This window comes from Rhinichthys klamathensis, unplaced genomic scaffold (assembly GCF_029890125.1).
Source record: "Rhinichthys klamathensis goyatoka isolate OS25496 unplaced genomic scaffold, OSU_Roscu_1.1 h1tg000060l_1, whole genome shotgun sequence".
In the NCBI taxonomy this organism is placed as follows: Eukaryota; Metazoa; Chordata; class Actinopteri; order Cypriniformes; family Leuciscidae; genus Rhinichthys; species Rhinichthys klamathensis.
This window is the reverse complement of record NW_026606605.1, coordinates 917501-933649: the sequence shown is the minus strand read 5'-3', so window position 1 is coordinate 933649 and position 16149 is coordinate 917501. Positions and strand designations below refer to the sequence as shown.

Sequence of the window (16149 nt, the reverse complement as noted above, 5' to 3'; positions counted from 1 at the left end):
AAATTCAGCTTTGCATCACAGAAAATACATTACATTTTACAATATATTCACATAGAAACAGTTATTTCCAGTGCAGACAGCGTCACTGATTATAATGAACGTGATTTTTGGGGATTTGTTGTATTTGACATATTGCGACATATATCAACAAAATCACTACATTTGCACAAACCCCCCCCCCCCCCAAAAAAAAACAGGCAAGGTGAAGAAACAGACTGTCACTGAAGTTTGTAGAACTGTACTCCCCATCATTTCTAAATTAAACATTGCCTTATGCATAATTAATTAGACATTAAGAATTCCCTTTATTGTAGTTTAAACTTTTCGATCACTGATGCTTCTTGTCTGAAACATTTAATTTGAGGAACTTCAAACAAGCTCCTCCACTCACTTGTATTCCAGCTCCCTCAGGAACAGACACCTTCCACACACAGTTGAGGTTGTTATCGTAGGGTTCCGGGTAACCCGGGGACAAAATGGTCCCCTTACGCATCGCCAGGATCCCTCCACAAGGCACTGTGAAGACGAATCAAAAGACAGGAAAGTGTGTTACAATAAGCATTAACTTCCAGTGCTGTGAAAATAGATGGGATTCATCAACCTTGGTACAAAAGAGAAGCAACTTTTGATGAGTAATCAAAGCCAACGTGGCTGTATATGATTACTCACGACTAGGCCTTGATGCTTTCCTGCCTTTAAAAATATACTTGCTTTTTTAAACAGATACTGAGCAGGTGTTTCTATGATTCTGTAATCACCATCCAACTAGGTTTTACATTTAGTTAAAAAAAAAAAAAAAAAAATCTTTAATGAAATGAAAATTGCTGCACAGATATTGTCTTGGAGCAATGGAAACGGTAATGTGATTATAAGATACAGAAGATATATGCATATGATTTCTCAGCCCACTTTTTAAAGAGGACCTATTTTGCCCTTTTAAAAAGTCTTGATTTTGTTTTTGGGCTCTACTAGAATAGGGTTTCATGCTTGAATGTTAAAAAAAAACATTATTTTCCCCCTATTCTCCATTGTTGCAGCTCCTCTCTTCCCAGTCTGTCAGTAACGCTCTGTTTAGTTCCTGTCTCTATGAAGCCCCTCCTTCTGAAAAGCACACTGTGCTCTGATTGGTCGGCTGGACCAGTGTGTTGTGATTGGTCGAGCGCTTCGAGTGTGTTTGGTAAATGTCCCGCCCCTTACCATAACCGCCAGTTTCAACACACTACTAACTAACTCAACCAGGCCCCGCCCCTTTATTCTGCGTATTAATTATTTAAATGAGGAATATTGTGACGTGTTCGTTCCCGGAAGAAACTCAAGACTACAATGGAGGCGTTTCAGGGAGTTCAGAAACACTGACACTGATATAGAGAATAACTCCTACTGGAGGGACTTTGTGTTTTGAAACTTTGCAGAGCTTTTTCCTGCTCAAACAGCAACATTACACACTAAAGAAAGTTGAAGATGTAAAAAAGCATAAAAAGCACAGGTCCTCTTTAAAGGTAGAAGTGTCTGTCGGTGCGGTGTGAATTGACCTTAAGAAAGTCAATCATACAGGTTTGGAATGACATAAGGATACATAAATGATGACAGAATTTGTATTTTTGGGTGAACCGTTTCTTTAAGTTACGTTCTCCTAGTTGCTGCATTTTTCACTGCATTTAAAAAGCACAAGGTAGCACAGAAAAATCAGGAAAGACTGTATAACATGTCGTCTCTCTCCTACAGGAGAAGCCGGTTAAGCAATTTTCTCTTGTTTGCTGAAGTCCTGCCAGCTATTGTCTCGAGCAGCTCTAGGAGCCACTGAGTGGATCTGTCAATAACAAAGCACAGGCTGCTATCTGACTCTGGCAGGGCAGAACTGTCTTTGTTATCCCATGCTTAGGTAAGATGCTATCTGTCAAGGACAAGCGGATAATCTAGAGGTCAAAGCCAATCACTTTGTTTAAACAGCTACGAGTGGGTAGGGACATCCTGATTGATGCAGCAAGAGAGCGAGGAGAAACGGGGAGGCCGGATATGGAGCAGGGCTCAATATATCTGTGTCAGATTCTTCAATTATTAACCAAATTCACTTCCCTGGAATTTTGGGGTCATTCATTTTTAACCAGTGATATATAGAATTCAGCATGCGCTCAGGTAATCATGTGAAATACCACAGATTTCTGACCTTTTACACAGAGATGAGCAGGGAAACAAAACAAGGTGTGAAACAATAAAGCAGACGCCTGTCATGAGCAACATTACAGTATTCTCATATTTTGTCAGCGTTTGTAACATATAGGTTATATAATGAAATGTGTTTTTTTTTTTTTTCCTAAAGTAACATCAACAGTGAGACAAGCTTGTTGCATGCTGGAGTAATGATGCTGAAAATTCAGCTTCGCATCACAGAAATGAATTATATTTTAAAAAGTATGTTTTCTATTTTAATATACTTTAAAATATAATTTATTTCTGTGATGCAAAGCTGAATTTTCAGCATCATTACTCCAGCATGCAACAAGCTTGTCTCACTGTTGCATGCTTATTACATTTTTTTTTTTTAATTGTAATAATATTTCACAATTTAAAAAATAAATCTGTATTTTTGATCAAATAGATGCAGGCTTGATGAGCATGAGAGACTTAAAAGACCTAAAATTTTGACCGGTACTGTGTATGTGTGTGTTTGTGTGTGTGTTAGGGCTGTCAAACGATTAAAATATTTAATCGCGATTAATCGCATTAATGTCATAGTTAATCGCAATTCATCGCAAATTTTTATCTATTCTAAATGTCTCTTGATTTCTTTTTGTCCCATAATATTTTTCTCATTTTAATGCTCTTAACAACATGGAAAAGTGGATCGGCTTGCTGTGTGCAAATGTTTTTTATTGAAAACAACATTGGCATATACAGTGTTCAATTTCACACTAACATTCTCACTTGTAGCAAATAATCTCTCAATGTAACACTGTCCATCAATACAAGGGTGAAAGAAATACTGACGAGGTCCTGATATTGACGAAGGGGCGGAGAATTCGCATCAGCTGTGTGTGTGTGTGTGTGTGTGCTTGGCCATCATCAAGTGGTATTTCAGACTGGACGAGCTGCGATGATGATAGCTCAGTTCACAACGACAAAACACACAGATCACTTTGGTCTTGTCAATGGGACCATTTGGCAACTTTTTAAAAGTAAACTTTCCATTCAGAATCTTATTGGCATCCATTCGGCGTCTCGCGCTCGTCATCCACTCAAAACGTAACGTTAACCTACTATTTGGCCGGCTCACAAGCCCAAACAAGTGTGTGCGGCGTCGTGCCTGTCGTTTTGTTTCCGGTCTAGCTAGATCCGCTCGCGCTTTGGTCGACAAAGCAACAAAACGTCCTCGCGCGGCGCAAGCCATTGAAATGAATGGGGTTCATCGCGCATGCCGCGTCCTGTTGCAAAAGCATGTGAAAAAAACGACAAAGTTTGCTAGGCCAAAAAGACTGTAAATCTCGCGATAAAAAGATTAACGCCGTTAAAATGGGTTTGCGTTAACGCTGTTAATAACGCGTTTAACTGACAGCCCTAGTGTGTGTATATACTGTATATATATATAAATACAAACTTTATATACTGACTGCTGAACACACAGTTCTTGCTGTCTTTCAGCCTAAATATGATGGGAAAAACATAATAGTTTGTGTAGCAGAAAATCCATAGTAAGACAGAAAGAGAGATTGACAGAGACACAATTAGGTGGCTTGTTAAAATCAGACCTCTTACTCTGCTAAACACCTCTCTAAAAGAGTAAACAGCTGAAGAGTGTCTGCTTGTATCATGATATTTGGCCTCAGCCTGTTTCCCTGTGCTAACTCAAACACAATCTGCCTAATTAACTCTGCTCAAGTAAAAGATACTCCCGGTCACATTCTGCACAGCTTTACTTCAGCTTGTGTTTTGCTTCGCTGCGATGTATCATTCAGCTAACTATGCTTGGTTACACAACCTAGCTGTGAAGACAAAAGGCCACATCGATTGTGCGTCACTCTGATGAGGGCTGAACTTACCGACGCAAGTGGGCAGCGTGTCATTCCACTGAGCCAGAGCATCAGGGACGGTTTCACAGTGAATGGCAGAGGAGCCGTGGAGTGTGTAGCCTGGGTTACACTCGAACATCACTGACGCACCCACAGCGAAGTTGTTGCCAATGCGCTTGCCGAAGCGAGGCTCTGGAACTGAATTGCACTGCGTGGCGCTGGTCCTTGGTACAGCTGAGACAGGATCATACAAGAGACACTTAGAGAGTTTTACCTCGCAAAGGAGTGTCTTTGTGTTTCTATTGAGGTGTAACGGTACACGTATTCCTACCAAAACTTTCGGTTCGGTATTGAGAGTTGTTTTAATCACTGCACGTGCTGAACTTTGTGTGTGCAACAATTTAAAACTCTGAGTTTCCCTCTAGGATGGGACAATATGTCTTATTGATATACTTTGATGTTGCAAACACATCTGAAAAATAATGAAGGTCTCATAGGTGTCTTAAACATGACACATGCTTTATATTAAAGGGTTAGTTCACCCAAAAATGAAAATGATGTAATTAATGACTCGCCCTCATGTCGCTCACGTCAGCAGCGTCAGCAGCGTCTTACGTCAGCGGCGGCACTGAACGCGGATCCACAACAGAACCGGAAGACAATACAATGCTGAATAAAGTCCTAGTTTTTGTTGTTTTTGGACCAAAATGTATTTTCGATGCTTCAAAACATTCTAACTAACCCACTGATGTCACATGGACTACTTTGATGATGTCTTTATTTCCTTTCTGGACAAGGACAGTATACCTTACATACATTTACAATGGAGGGACAGAAAGCTCTCGGACTAAATCTAAAATATCTTAAACTGTGTTTCGAAGATGAACGGAGGTCTTACGGGCTTGGGACGACATGAGGGAGAGTCATTAATGACATCATTTAAATTTTTTGGTGAACTAACCCTTTAAGCATTTCAAACTAAACCATAAACCTACATGGCTTGCCCTACTGTCAGATGCATGTTGTTTAATGTGTTTTCCTCATCTTACGGTTACTTACCTGTAAATGTTACATATTCAGGCAAGTATTTTCCATTCCAACGATTATCTTGACAGCAAACTAGTCTACGTTTAACTTCGCAGAAGACAAGTGCCATGGAGCGCAATAATTCTAACCTATTTTAACCAACATATTTTGCTTTTTGCATGAAAAAGTGTACGCATTGTGTTTCAGCAATATTGACAGCCCTTTTTAAAGACAGACATGGTTTGTTCAGTAAACCAGTGTTTGAACCACTGCTGTACCGAAAACATCCCGAACCGTGACTTCAAAACCGAACCATCATTTTTTGTGTACCGTTACACCCCTAATGAAAAGGCCTTGACTGTGGCAGCAATACTTGTTATCAAAAACAAACAAATGTGTATCTGTAAGAGAAAGACATTTATTCAATCTACACATATTTCTTTTAAAAAGGCTGAAACTATGTTACACAGTAAGTGGAACAAACACAACTTGAAAATGTCAGGCCTTGACCTGCTAACAAATTCTGGATTCTACCGGTCTCCTGTGCTTGTAGATATGTAAATAACATTGTAGATATCTTGGTAATGCCCATTTAAATCACAAATCAAACATATATAAAACCAGGCATCTGAAATGAAAAGGGGAGAATATAATGATTAATCTGGAACAGACTAGGGTTTGAACTTGTTATTCAGTCACAGAAGAGGAGTCAGTTTGATTGACTCCCAAAGTACCAAAATAAAGATGTGTGGGAGAAATGCTTTAGAACAAACCATTCTTTACATTTCAAGGCTCTTTATAGATATTAAAACAATGTGAAGCTATGTAAAGCTTCATTCAAAGATTTGAAACATTTGCTGAGGTAAGCATGTCTACCATTATATGTATTTGATTAGTGAAATAACCTTAGTGTCTTATTAGATTGATTTTTTTTTTACTGACAAGTACATTCAAATGTACATGCAAGTATGAATTGCATACACAATGCTGAATTAGAATTACTAAAAAAAAGGTTGGTGTTTAGCTTTCGCTACAACTGGAATGCTAATTACATAATGTTAAAAACATAAGTGACAATAAATGTTATTTATATAGAAAGATTTTGTTATATCCATTTTTAAAGTGCAGAAAAAAAGATTTCAATAACTGTTAGTTGACTAAAATTCTGAAAACAGGCATGTGCCCGGGTTATTAATTATCATTAACTAAGACTAAAACTATTAAAAACATTTATATTAACTGACATAAAGCTGAAATAAAATAAACTGAAATAATTTTAAGTTGAAGCACTAAAATTATTAAATGGGAATAAATAAAAACTAAAACTTAAACTAAAATGAAAATAAATGATACCTAAATAGCAATATTTAAAAAATACTAATAATAATAAAAGGACAAAAGCACATAAAGACATTTCTAAAAAATTAAACTAAAGTTTATGATTGTGTGTTTTGGAAAGTATATATCAAATACTGACTGTTATAGGAAGTAACAAAAATATTTTCAATAGTCTGGATGCTGTATAAATGCAATAAATATAAATATTTTTCTTGATAGAGATGAAATCTGACCTTGGTATACAAAATGAAAGCCTTTGGCAGTTTCTGGTCCAACTGTAGTAAACTTGATAGTTATTTGATTTCCTGTACTCAAGGGCAACGACTCCCCTGGAAAACAGACACAGAGTAAATATATTTTAAAATTGCATTTCGTACACATCAAAAATCACTGAGCATCATTTTAGCTTCTTTCGGCTTCAAAAGACTTCTGATAGAGACGTAGCCTATATCTGCAGAGGGGAAATGTCTCTTTTTATTTTGAACTCCCATTCGGCTGTTCAATCAAATGACAATAACACCTTCCAGAGTAAAAGCCACTGACGGATCCATTTACTACAGGACGCTCCAACACAAATTATGAGATAAACACAGAATTTACACAGCCTCATCACATTTACACATGAGTGACAGCTATGATTTCTTCTTCTATGGTATTTCTATTAACCATATCTTTGCTTAGTATTGTTCTTATAGTTGAAGCTATGCTATAGATATCAAAGAACTCAACGCAGCCCAAAAGCACAGAAAATAACAGCGTCACATCAGAACATTTTAAGGCCTGAGATGAACATTAAGTTTTGAGTACTGAAAAGGATAAGTGCATGTATTGTTTGAGCTTTACCTGAGTGAGACCCAGAGAGAGAAGACAGCAGAGAGGACTGTTGCGTTGGCCCATCGTAAATGTCCACAACATCATTCAGTGACGTCTGGAACAGGACAAACTGTCCAAATAGAACTGAGGGGGAGAAAAAACAGGCAAAGTGTCAAAATATTCAAAAAAACATTGATACATTCTTGTTACTGACCAACAAAATATCCATTTTGTCGAGTATCCTTTCAAGCACAGTCTTAAATGTGTTAAATGAAGTCTTAAATAAACGTTGTGAGTTGTGAGAAAATGTTATGTGTGTTCGATCCACGCCATGTGCGGCAGGTCTTAAAGAGACAGCAGCCTAATAAACCTGCTGTTGTCATGTCTGTCATTAGTATGGAAGCTTGTTTCCACCACTGAATAAAAAAAATAAAATAATAATTGCGACTATTTATCTCACAATTGCGAGATATGAAGTCAGAATTGTGAGAAATAAAGTCGCAATTGCGAGATATAAAGTCGCAATTCTGAGAAATAAAGTCGCAATTGCGAGATATAAAGTCGCAATTATGAGAAATAAAGTCACAATTGCAAGATATAAAGTCGCAATTATGAGAAATAAAGTCGCAATTGCGAGAAAAAAAGACAGAATTGCGACTTTTTATCTCACAATTCTGACTTTTTTTCTCACAATTGCGAGTTTACATCTCGCAATTCTGACTTTATAACACATAATTGCGAGTTTATATGTCGAAATTCTGACATCTTTTCTCAGAATTGTGAGATATAAAGTCGCAATTGCGAGTTATCAGGCCAATTCTAAGGGAAAAAAAGTAACTTTTTTACCCTCAGAATAGTTTATATCTCACAATTCTGACTTTACAACACGCAATTGCGACTTTATTTCACGCAATTCTGACTTTATAACCTGCAATTGCGACTTTATATCAATAAATTCTGACTTTATATCTCGCAATTCTGACTTTATAACACGCAATTGCGACTTTATATCAATAAATTCTGACTTTATATCTCGCAATTCTGACTTTATAACACGCAATTGCGACTTTATATCAATAAATTCTGACTTAATATCTCGCAATTCTGAGAAATAAAGTCAGAATTGTGAGATGTAAACTCGCAATTGTGAGAAAAAAAGTCAGAATTGTGAGATAAAAAGTCGCAATTACCTTTTTTATTTTTCATTCTGTGGCGGAAACAAGCTTCCATACATTAGGTTAATCAAAGAACTAAAGAAAAAGAGAAAATCATCCAGCTTTGGCTGAATAACATTTGTAGCTTTAATAAGAATTACATTATATTTAATTCACAATTTATGCAGTGAAGACTGAAGTGTTTGATAACTATTTCATTTCTGTATATATCCTGTTAGACCTGGAAATCTTAAAACACTGTTTACAAGGTTACATGGGTCAAAAACAACGAAAACAATAACGTTTTGTGCATTTTGACAGGGCAAAGAGAAATCTGAACCGGTCTGACTGGGCCAATAGAAAAAATTTAGCCCTGATATATTGAAGGGCAGGTAAGGTGACATTTATTATAATGGGTCAATTTCCTTTCAATTAAAAGTTATTATATTTTTAAAAGCTTAATAAATGTTAAAATTGATAGCTTTTAATTATACTGTAATGCCGAATGGCTATTATTAATAACGGCTAAAATTGAGAAAATAAATCAATTTCATAGAGACATCAGTAGCAGTAATGGTATCATCGGCCTTCTTTAAAAAAAAAGATACCATTAAACAAATATCTAATGAAATAACTTATAAGAAAATAAAGAAACTGTTAAAAATTAAACTAAAATTATCATGAAAAAAAATCTATATAAAAAAATAAAAACTTGTAGATCCACTTGTAGCATTTACAATGATTTATTGTTTTATTTTACATTTATTAAGGCAAAATATGTTTTTATTAAACCATTGACATTATCGGCTATAATGCACACTAATCAAAGTGACCTCTCGATTGTTGATCCTAAAAAGCAGCAAATGTGTCATGAAAGGTTTTCTGCCTGTATTACTCATTCACTTCACACACATTTAGAAGCCACTATAAGTACTTGAACATGCGAATACATTACGCAGAATCATGTTTCTTCAACGAATCTGTGCATTTTAGACCAGCGAGAGCTCTCGGAGGTTTATTTCAAACATGCTCATTGGTTTCGTCCTCCAATGGCCTCACTTGTTACAGTTTCATCTGCTGTCCAATGCTTTGATGTTTCCACCATTAGGGGAAAATCATTAGTATGCGACTCATCACCATTGCATCAAATCCCTATATCTTAAAGATTAGAGAAGATTAAACAAAATATTGTACGATGAACAAAACTTAGGGGAAAAGTAGTATTCTACTGACTATTGGCATCTCTCTTTTGCTGCCATGGTGAAATTAAAGCTGCCGTCGGCAACATTTTTTTGATCATATTCAGTGAAATCGACACTATAATCTGACAGAACAACATAAATAAAGTGGTTTTAGAAAAAACCCCGAGCTTCTAACTCCACCTGGAGCGTGTTATTTGTTTTGCAAAAATCCACAGCTCCCGGTTCATCATGTCCAATCAGCACAGGGGGGTGTGAGATCTGACTGTCAATCACAGATCGGGCACACGCCACCCCTCGCGCACGTTACAATCACATGCACACGCCTGAAGTTCGCGGAAGTTCGCGCAGTAACGAAGAGTGATGGCGGAAAATCAAGTACGCTCATTTAGAGTATAAATGACGTTAGCAATTGCAATCTATCGGTAGATTAGCCAGGACAGCATACCTCCAAATACTCCATGGTGTTGATGGATGCTGATGAGACGGGCGCGTTCCAGGGCTCTCAAGTTTTGAAGACAGGTAAGAGTGACACCCAGCCGACGGGGGGTTGGATACATTTTTGTCATTGGTTGTTGCGTTAAATCTTACCCAGATACAATAGTGCTATTTTCTGATTGGCTATTGTGTAGCTCGACGAACAACACCAGAGGAAATGCGCTTGATTCATGCCGGTTCCACAGTGAGAGCGGCGCGGCCAGAGTTTTGGGCGCTGCGGCATATTAAAAATATATTACAAATAGTTTTTCAGCGTGAGAAATACAATGTGTGGCGGGAGAGCGTGTCAAAAGACCGAAATGAGTGACTGTCACGCTCAATGCGTGACACTTTAGAGTCCTGGCGTTCACTGAAAATCTGGTGCACACGCACTGACCACCCTCGGTGGAAGGGTTTCCGTTGATAGTGGGGGAGGGGCATGAGAGTTGTAAACATTCAAAATTTTCCTAAATCCACTCAATCTGCCAGACTTGCCGACTGGAGCTTTAATTAAAAAGAAGGCTTTAAATATAGAAGCCAAGCATCAAAATGCAGTTCTCAGGAGTGGATGAATTTAGCTCTGGTCTGTAAAGTCATTATATAAATGGACAGATAGAAGGAAATGCCTCCATTCTTCCGCTGGAAGGGCTCGACTACATCCTTAACCGTGTCTTTGAATTCTGGCAGAGATTCAGTGATTCAGCAGGGCTGTAGGATCGATGGAGAGCTTCATGTGCTCAGCATAGCCACTGTGTGATTAAACAGTTCTCTGCTCGGCAATACAAGCGTGTAATCAAACTCTTGCAGAAACCAATTTTGAAAAAAATGATTTATTTGTCATTTGAGGTAAACAAAGAGCTTGATTACCTGGACCTGATTGGCTTTATTGGCATTGCATGCGGCGGCACCTGCTGCAAAGTTCTGGACAACGAATGACATTTTCACCAGTTTGATTCCACTGAATCACAGACTGAAATAATTGAAATAATTGACTACGCTTCTATGTTTGTCATTTATTAATGACTTTCATCGGCTCAGTAAGCCAAAAACCAAGACGAAAACTAAGTACAAAAGGTAAGAAACATTTCAACATGCTCAGTGAAAAACAGTAAATGGGGTTCTATGTAGAACATAGGATTCTAGACCCAATTTTAAACAAATGCCAAAAATTTTCTATATAAGGTTCTATATAAATGTCTTAATGTGTTTTTTTTTTCTTTTTTTCTACTGATAAAGTATTTCTATAAGCTGTTTAATTCATTACATTTAATTAAAATAAAAAAAATTATTAAAACAAAATGAATTAATCAAAACTAAATCCATAAAATGATCTATATATGAAGTTCCTAACGGATCTATTTAGAACTAGGGACGCTCCGATACGAACATTTTGGCAGACACGATAACTGATAATTATTTTCATTTGAAAGCTGATAACAGATGCATTGGCCGATAAATCTAAATCCAAATTTTTATATAATTTTTGAGAGCCTGATTAAAAAAAACAAAGTCTCACCATTAAATCCATGTCCCAAGTACACAAATATAATGATGTTCTCACCATAATTTTTTGTAGCCTATATGACAGACTAGCGCTGAACTGTATTTTCTTTTTTGAAGTGATTCCAATCATATTTCAAGCAATGCAAAGCCATCATGTTGAACTGTGCGCATCTGAAGCGTCTCAGCTTAAGGAAATAATACATTTATTTAAGATACCGGCCAAATTTTCTTATCGGGATCGATAACGATAACATTAATTAAAGCTGCAAGCAGCATTTAGCGGTGTTCAAGCAGTTAAGGCCTTTAAGGCCGTTAAGCACAAAAGCATCAAAAGACATTAAGTTTTATTTAGCATACATTTAAACACTGACATCATAGATGGAAATGTCCATTTACAGCCAATACAGGCAATTTACCATAGGACATTTATGGTTTTAAAGCTTTTTAACAGTTATAGCGCCACCAATGGTCAGATCTCCATGAAACTTTGATCTAGAGAGTCCAGAGAATAGGCCTAGACTGGTTTGGTTCCGATCGGGCGAAGAACCAGGGACTAGTTCGCAAAAGTAGGTTTTGGACAAAATTCGACATAGCGGAAAACAGGCACTTCGTGCTTGAACACCTAATAATAATGAGACCTTTTTGACAGTTATAGCGCCACCTATGGTCCGATCTCCATGAAACTTTGCATGCTTCCTCACCATGTTATGACACATATGCTCATCAATTTTTGTGAAGTTCTGAGTTTTTATTTATGATTTATAGGCTTTTGACTGTATTTTGCCACGCCCCATTTTCTAAATGACCCTGTTACAGCCACCCAATTGCAAATTTTACATTTTTTTTGATCTAGAGATTCCAGAGAATAGGCCTAGACTGGTTTGGTTCCGATCGGGCGAAAAACCAGGGACTAGTTCGCAAAAGTAGGTTTTGGACAAAATTCGACAGCGGAAAACAGGCACTTCGTGCTTGAACACCTAATAATAATGAGACCTTTTTGACAGTTATAGCGCCACCTATGGTCCGATCGACTAACATGTATGATGCGACTAACATGTAGGTTCTGCACAGGGTCCGACTAGGCTAGGCAAGGCAATTTTATTTGTATAGCGCATTTCATACACAGCAGCAATACAATGCGCTTCACACAGTATAGTATACATAATTAAAATTCTATATATATATATATTTAAAACACCAACAAGAAGATTAATACAGAAAAATGAAAATAAAAAATAAATTAATAAACAAATATATATATATATATATTTATTACGCATTAACTACAAGAAGCATCTGAAAAAAGCTTGGTCTTTAATCTATTTTTAAAAATTGTGATAGTTGGAGCATTTTTAATGTTTTCTGGAAGCTGATTCCAGAGATGGACGCCGAAGTATTTAAAAGCAGCTTCCCCTTGTTTTGTTCTAACTATAGGTTTTAGTAGAAGCTGTTTATGCTGTGATCTAAGGGCTCTTGGTTGAGTATGCTGTTGAAACATATCGTGAAGGTATTTAGGTCCCATCCCCTTTATTGACTTAAAAACAAGTAAAAGTGCCTTACAATTAATCCTGTATCTAATTGGGAGCCAGTGTAAGGACTTTAAAACTGGAGTAATATAGTTTTTGTAAGGATCCTGGCTGCACTATTCTGTACCATTTGGAGCGGTTTTAAAGTCTTTTTGGGGAGTCCTGTTAAAAGCACATTACAATAATCAATCCTACTAGAAATAAAAGCATGTATGATCTTTTCAAGATCGTCCTTAGACATACATTTTTTAAGTTTATTGATATTTTTAAGATGAAAATGCTGAGTAGTCCATGTGACTATTACAATTTAGATTATTATCTATTAGGACACCAAGGTTTCTTACCACTTCCTTTGCTATTAAGCCCTTTTTTTTGAGGAGGGTAGAGATTTTACATTTTTCTTCATTTCTTCCAAAAACGATAACCTCAGTTTTATTTTTATTAAGCTGGAGAAAGTTCTGTGACTAGTGGGACAAAAACTGGGCTGGCCGACGCTCAACGACTATCAGGCCGCTGACCGCCGGCTTGGTGTGTTCGGGCCTTTAGAGGGAACCATAGATAGATGACTAGCCTATGTAGGATGTAGGCAGCCTTCGACATTTGGAGCTCAGCTATAGGGCCCTATTTTAACGATCTGTAACGCAAGTATCAAGCGCGAAGCGCAAGTAACTTTGTGGGCGGGTCTCGGCGCTGTTGCTATTTAACCAGCGGGATAAATGACTCTTGCGCCCAACGCAAGTTTAAAAGGGGTTGGTCTGAAATAGCTTCATTATTCATAGGTGTGGTTTGGGCGTAACGGGAAACAAACCAACCAGAGCGTCATCCAACATACCCTTTTTTTTTTATGATTAACATTTTATTGTTTTTTTCAGAACACTTAAACACACACACATGTCCATCCAAAAAATGAAGCAGTACTCATACAACAAAATAGAATGAAAGGAGGACATAGCACAACCATAGACAAAAACTGAACAATAAATACATTTAGAAAATAATAAAACAAAAAAACAAAAAAACACACACACAAAAAAACAATGATGCACCTAGCCCTTGAGTTACAGCCTTGCCTAAATGTAGGTACCGTATTGTATCCATCAATCATGTTTCCTAGTTAAATGCTATGTTTTTGAGCCGGAACGCCGTTAAACCTTCAAAGTGTACGAATGAAACTTCCCCCATTTTAAGTTGTACTCCTCCACTTTATCAAGCAACCTATAGGACAGTTGTTCAAGGGCAGCCAGCTGACCCAGAGCGGCGTACCACAAATCCAGTGCTGGTGCAGAGGGGGCTTTCCATTCTTTGACCACAAGTTTCCGGCCTAGCATGAGGACAGTCTGGATCCAGCTAGAAAGTGGAGGGGTCAGGTCACTTAAAGCAGAGGGGTCCCCCAAAATAAACAGACTAGGGGTGAACGGGATATTCTGGTCGACAATTTTCTCTACGATTGTATGTAGGGAAGACCAAAATGCCTGAATTCTTGGGCAACTCCAGAGCATGTGTACTAAGGTACCATTTTTGTCCCGACACCTCCAGCATTCCGAGTTATCAACCAAACCAACCTTATGCAGCCTGGATGGTGTCCAATAAATTCTATTCAGTATTTTGAATTGAATAAGTCGCGTTCGCAGTTCCCTTGACAATTTTTTTCCCATTATCCAACATACCCTTTAAGAGCAGGTGTGCATGTTGCATGGCGGATTGTTATTATTGCGGATTTAGCAGGCGCGCGCCAGGAGCGGTTCACAGCCGAGGAGAGCGACGTTCTTGTCAGGGCCGTGAAAGACAGAGAAGTGGCGCTGTATGGGGATGGGAGATTTATTTTTCCTGGTTCTTAACAGACAAACTAATTTGTCAGATGTCCTTATATACACATGTGTCTTGCCACTATTGGGCAAACAGGTCTGATCCGTCATTACTACAATTAGCCTGAAAAATTTGGGTAAATGTGTGAGCTAGATTTAGGCCTACATGTTTTACATCTTCATGGACACCACAATGATTTCCTTCATGTGTTAATATTTTTCCTTGTTATAATGTATGATTTGCAAAAATAAAAACTGCTGCATCTGTGTTGATGAGAGAATCAAAGTGTGCGTTGTGCACCCGCTACATTATGGCCAAGCATGCGCGCTTAAAATAGCATTATGAACAACACGCCACTGACTTTAGACTAGGTTTTTTCTGGTTAGTGGCGGAATTGTTTTCTGGAACTGCAAAATAGCACTAGGGAATGTTTGCGCCGAAACACGCCTCCTTTTTGCGCCGACCCGCCCAGGGAGCGCAAGTTCATTCCCTAGTTTACCGACGTGTGTCTGTGGAGGGAAAAGCCCGCTTTGCGCGGGTGCAAAATAGGAATGATACATGCGTCAGTTTACAAAGTCATTTGCGCCGGGTGCAAGATAGGGCCCATAGTGTGAATTGTGGGCACTTATGAAATTAGGCTGTTATTGAAAGTGGCTGCAAACTCTGGAAAATGAATCATGGCTCATCAAGTCTGTTGCCAGCTTGCGTGCGGGGAGTAGACGTGTCCCCTATGCCTTTGATAAGAACAATAGAAGGGAAGATAGTGGCGGTCCTCAATCCATTATTCTTGAGTTTCCCATCTCCAAGGCTTTAGCGATGCCAAGACAATTACCACTTCATGTCAGAAAACAATCGTGGCCGCTAAGGTTTCGCTCGCATGCACCAAACAAAATGGGGCAATGAGAGAAAACAAATCAATTTGGAAGGGGGAAAAAAATGATATTGTGCCAGTTTACAGTTTATTTATTCATTTTATAGAAAGTGAATCTCAACAAAAGACGGATGCCTTTACGCATGCTTTTACGCACCTATTAATAATGTAGAAGGCTTAAGTAGCACATGTTGTAATCATACTCGACCCATTATAATTACACAAGGCTAGGGGTCACTAATGCATCGCTTTGTTTCTCATGGAAAGTTTTAAAGATGAAGACAGGGTGACGTCCTCATCAGGGACTGCTTTTGTAAAGTGAAGCTGAGAGAAACAGGGCTGAAAATGCACTTACAAAATGTAGACTAAATGTATTGATGTAATATTCATATAACATCAAAATGTAATGTCAAATGTATCAAAATGCAT

At 37.8% G+C, this 16149-nt stretch overlaps 1 protein-coding gene across 2 annotated transcripts in view; it reads right to left on the bottom strand.

Annotated features, from left to right (window-relative positions):
- The window catches only part of csmd3b (CUB and Sushi multiple domains 3b), a 246350-nt gene that overhangs the window by 114922 nt on the left and 115279 nt on the right, over positions 1 to 16149 (bottom strand). For both annotated transcript variants that reach the window (XM_056249475.1, XM_056249476.1), the window contains 4 exons: positions 7215 to 7328; positions 6605 to 6700; positions 4038 to 4241; positions 392 to 516 (listed from right to left, as the gene is read on the bottom strand). In XM_056249475.1, coding sequence (XP_056105450.1) covers positions 392 to 516; positions 4038 to 4241; positions 6605 to 6700; positions 7215 to 7328 — 539 coding nt within the window. The remainder of the gene's footprint in view (positions 1 to 391; positions 517 to 4037; positions 4242 to 6604; positions 6701 to 7214; positions 7329 to 16149) is intronic.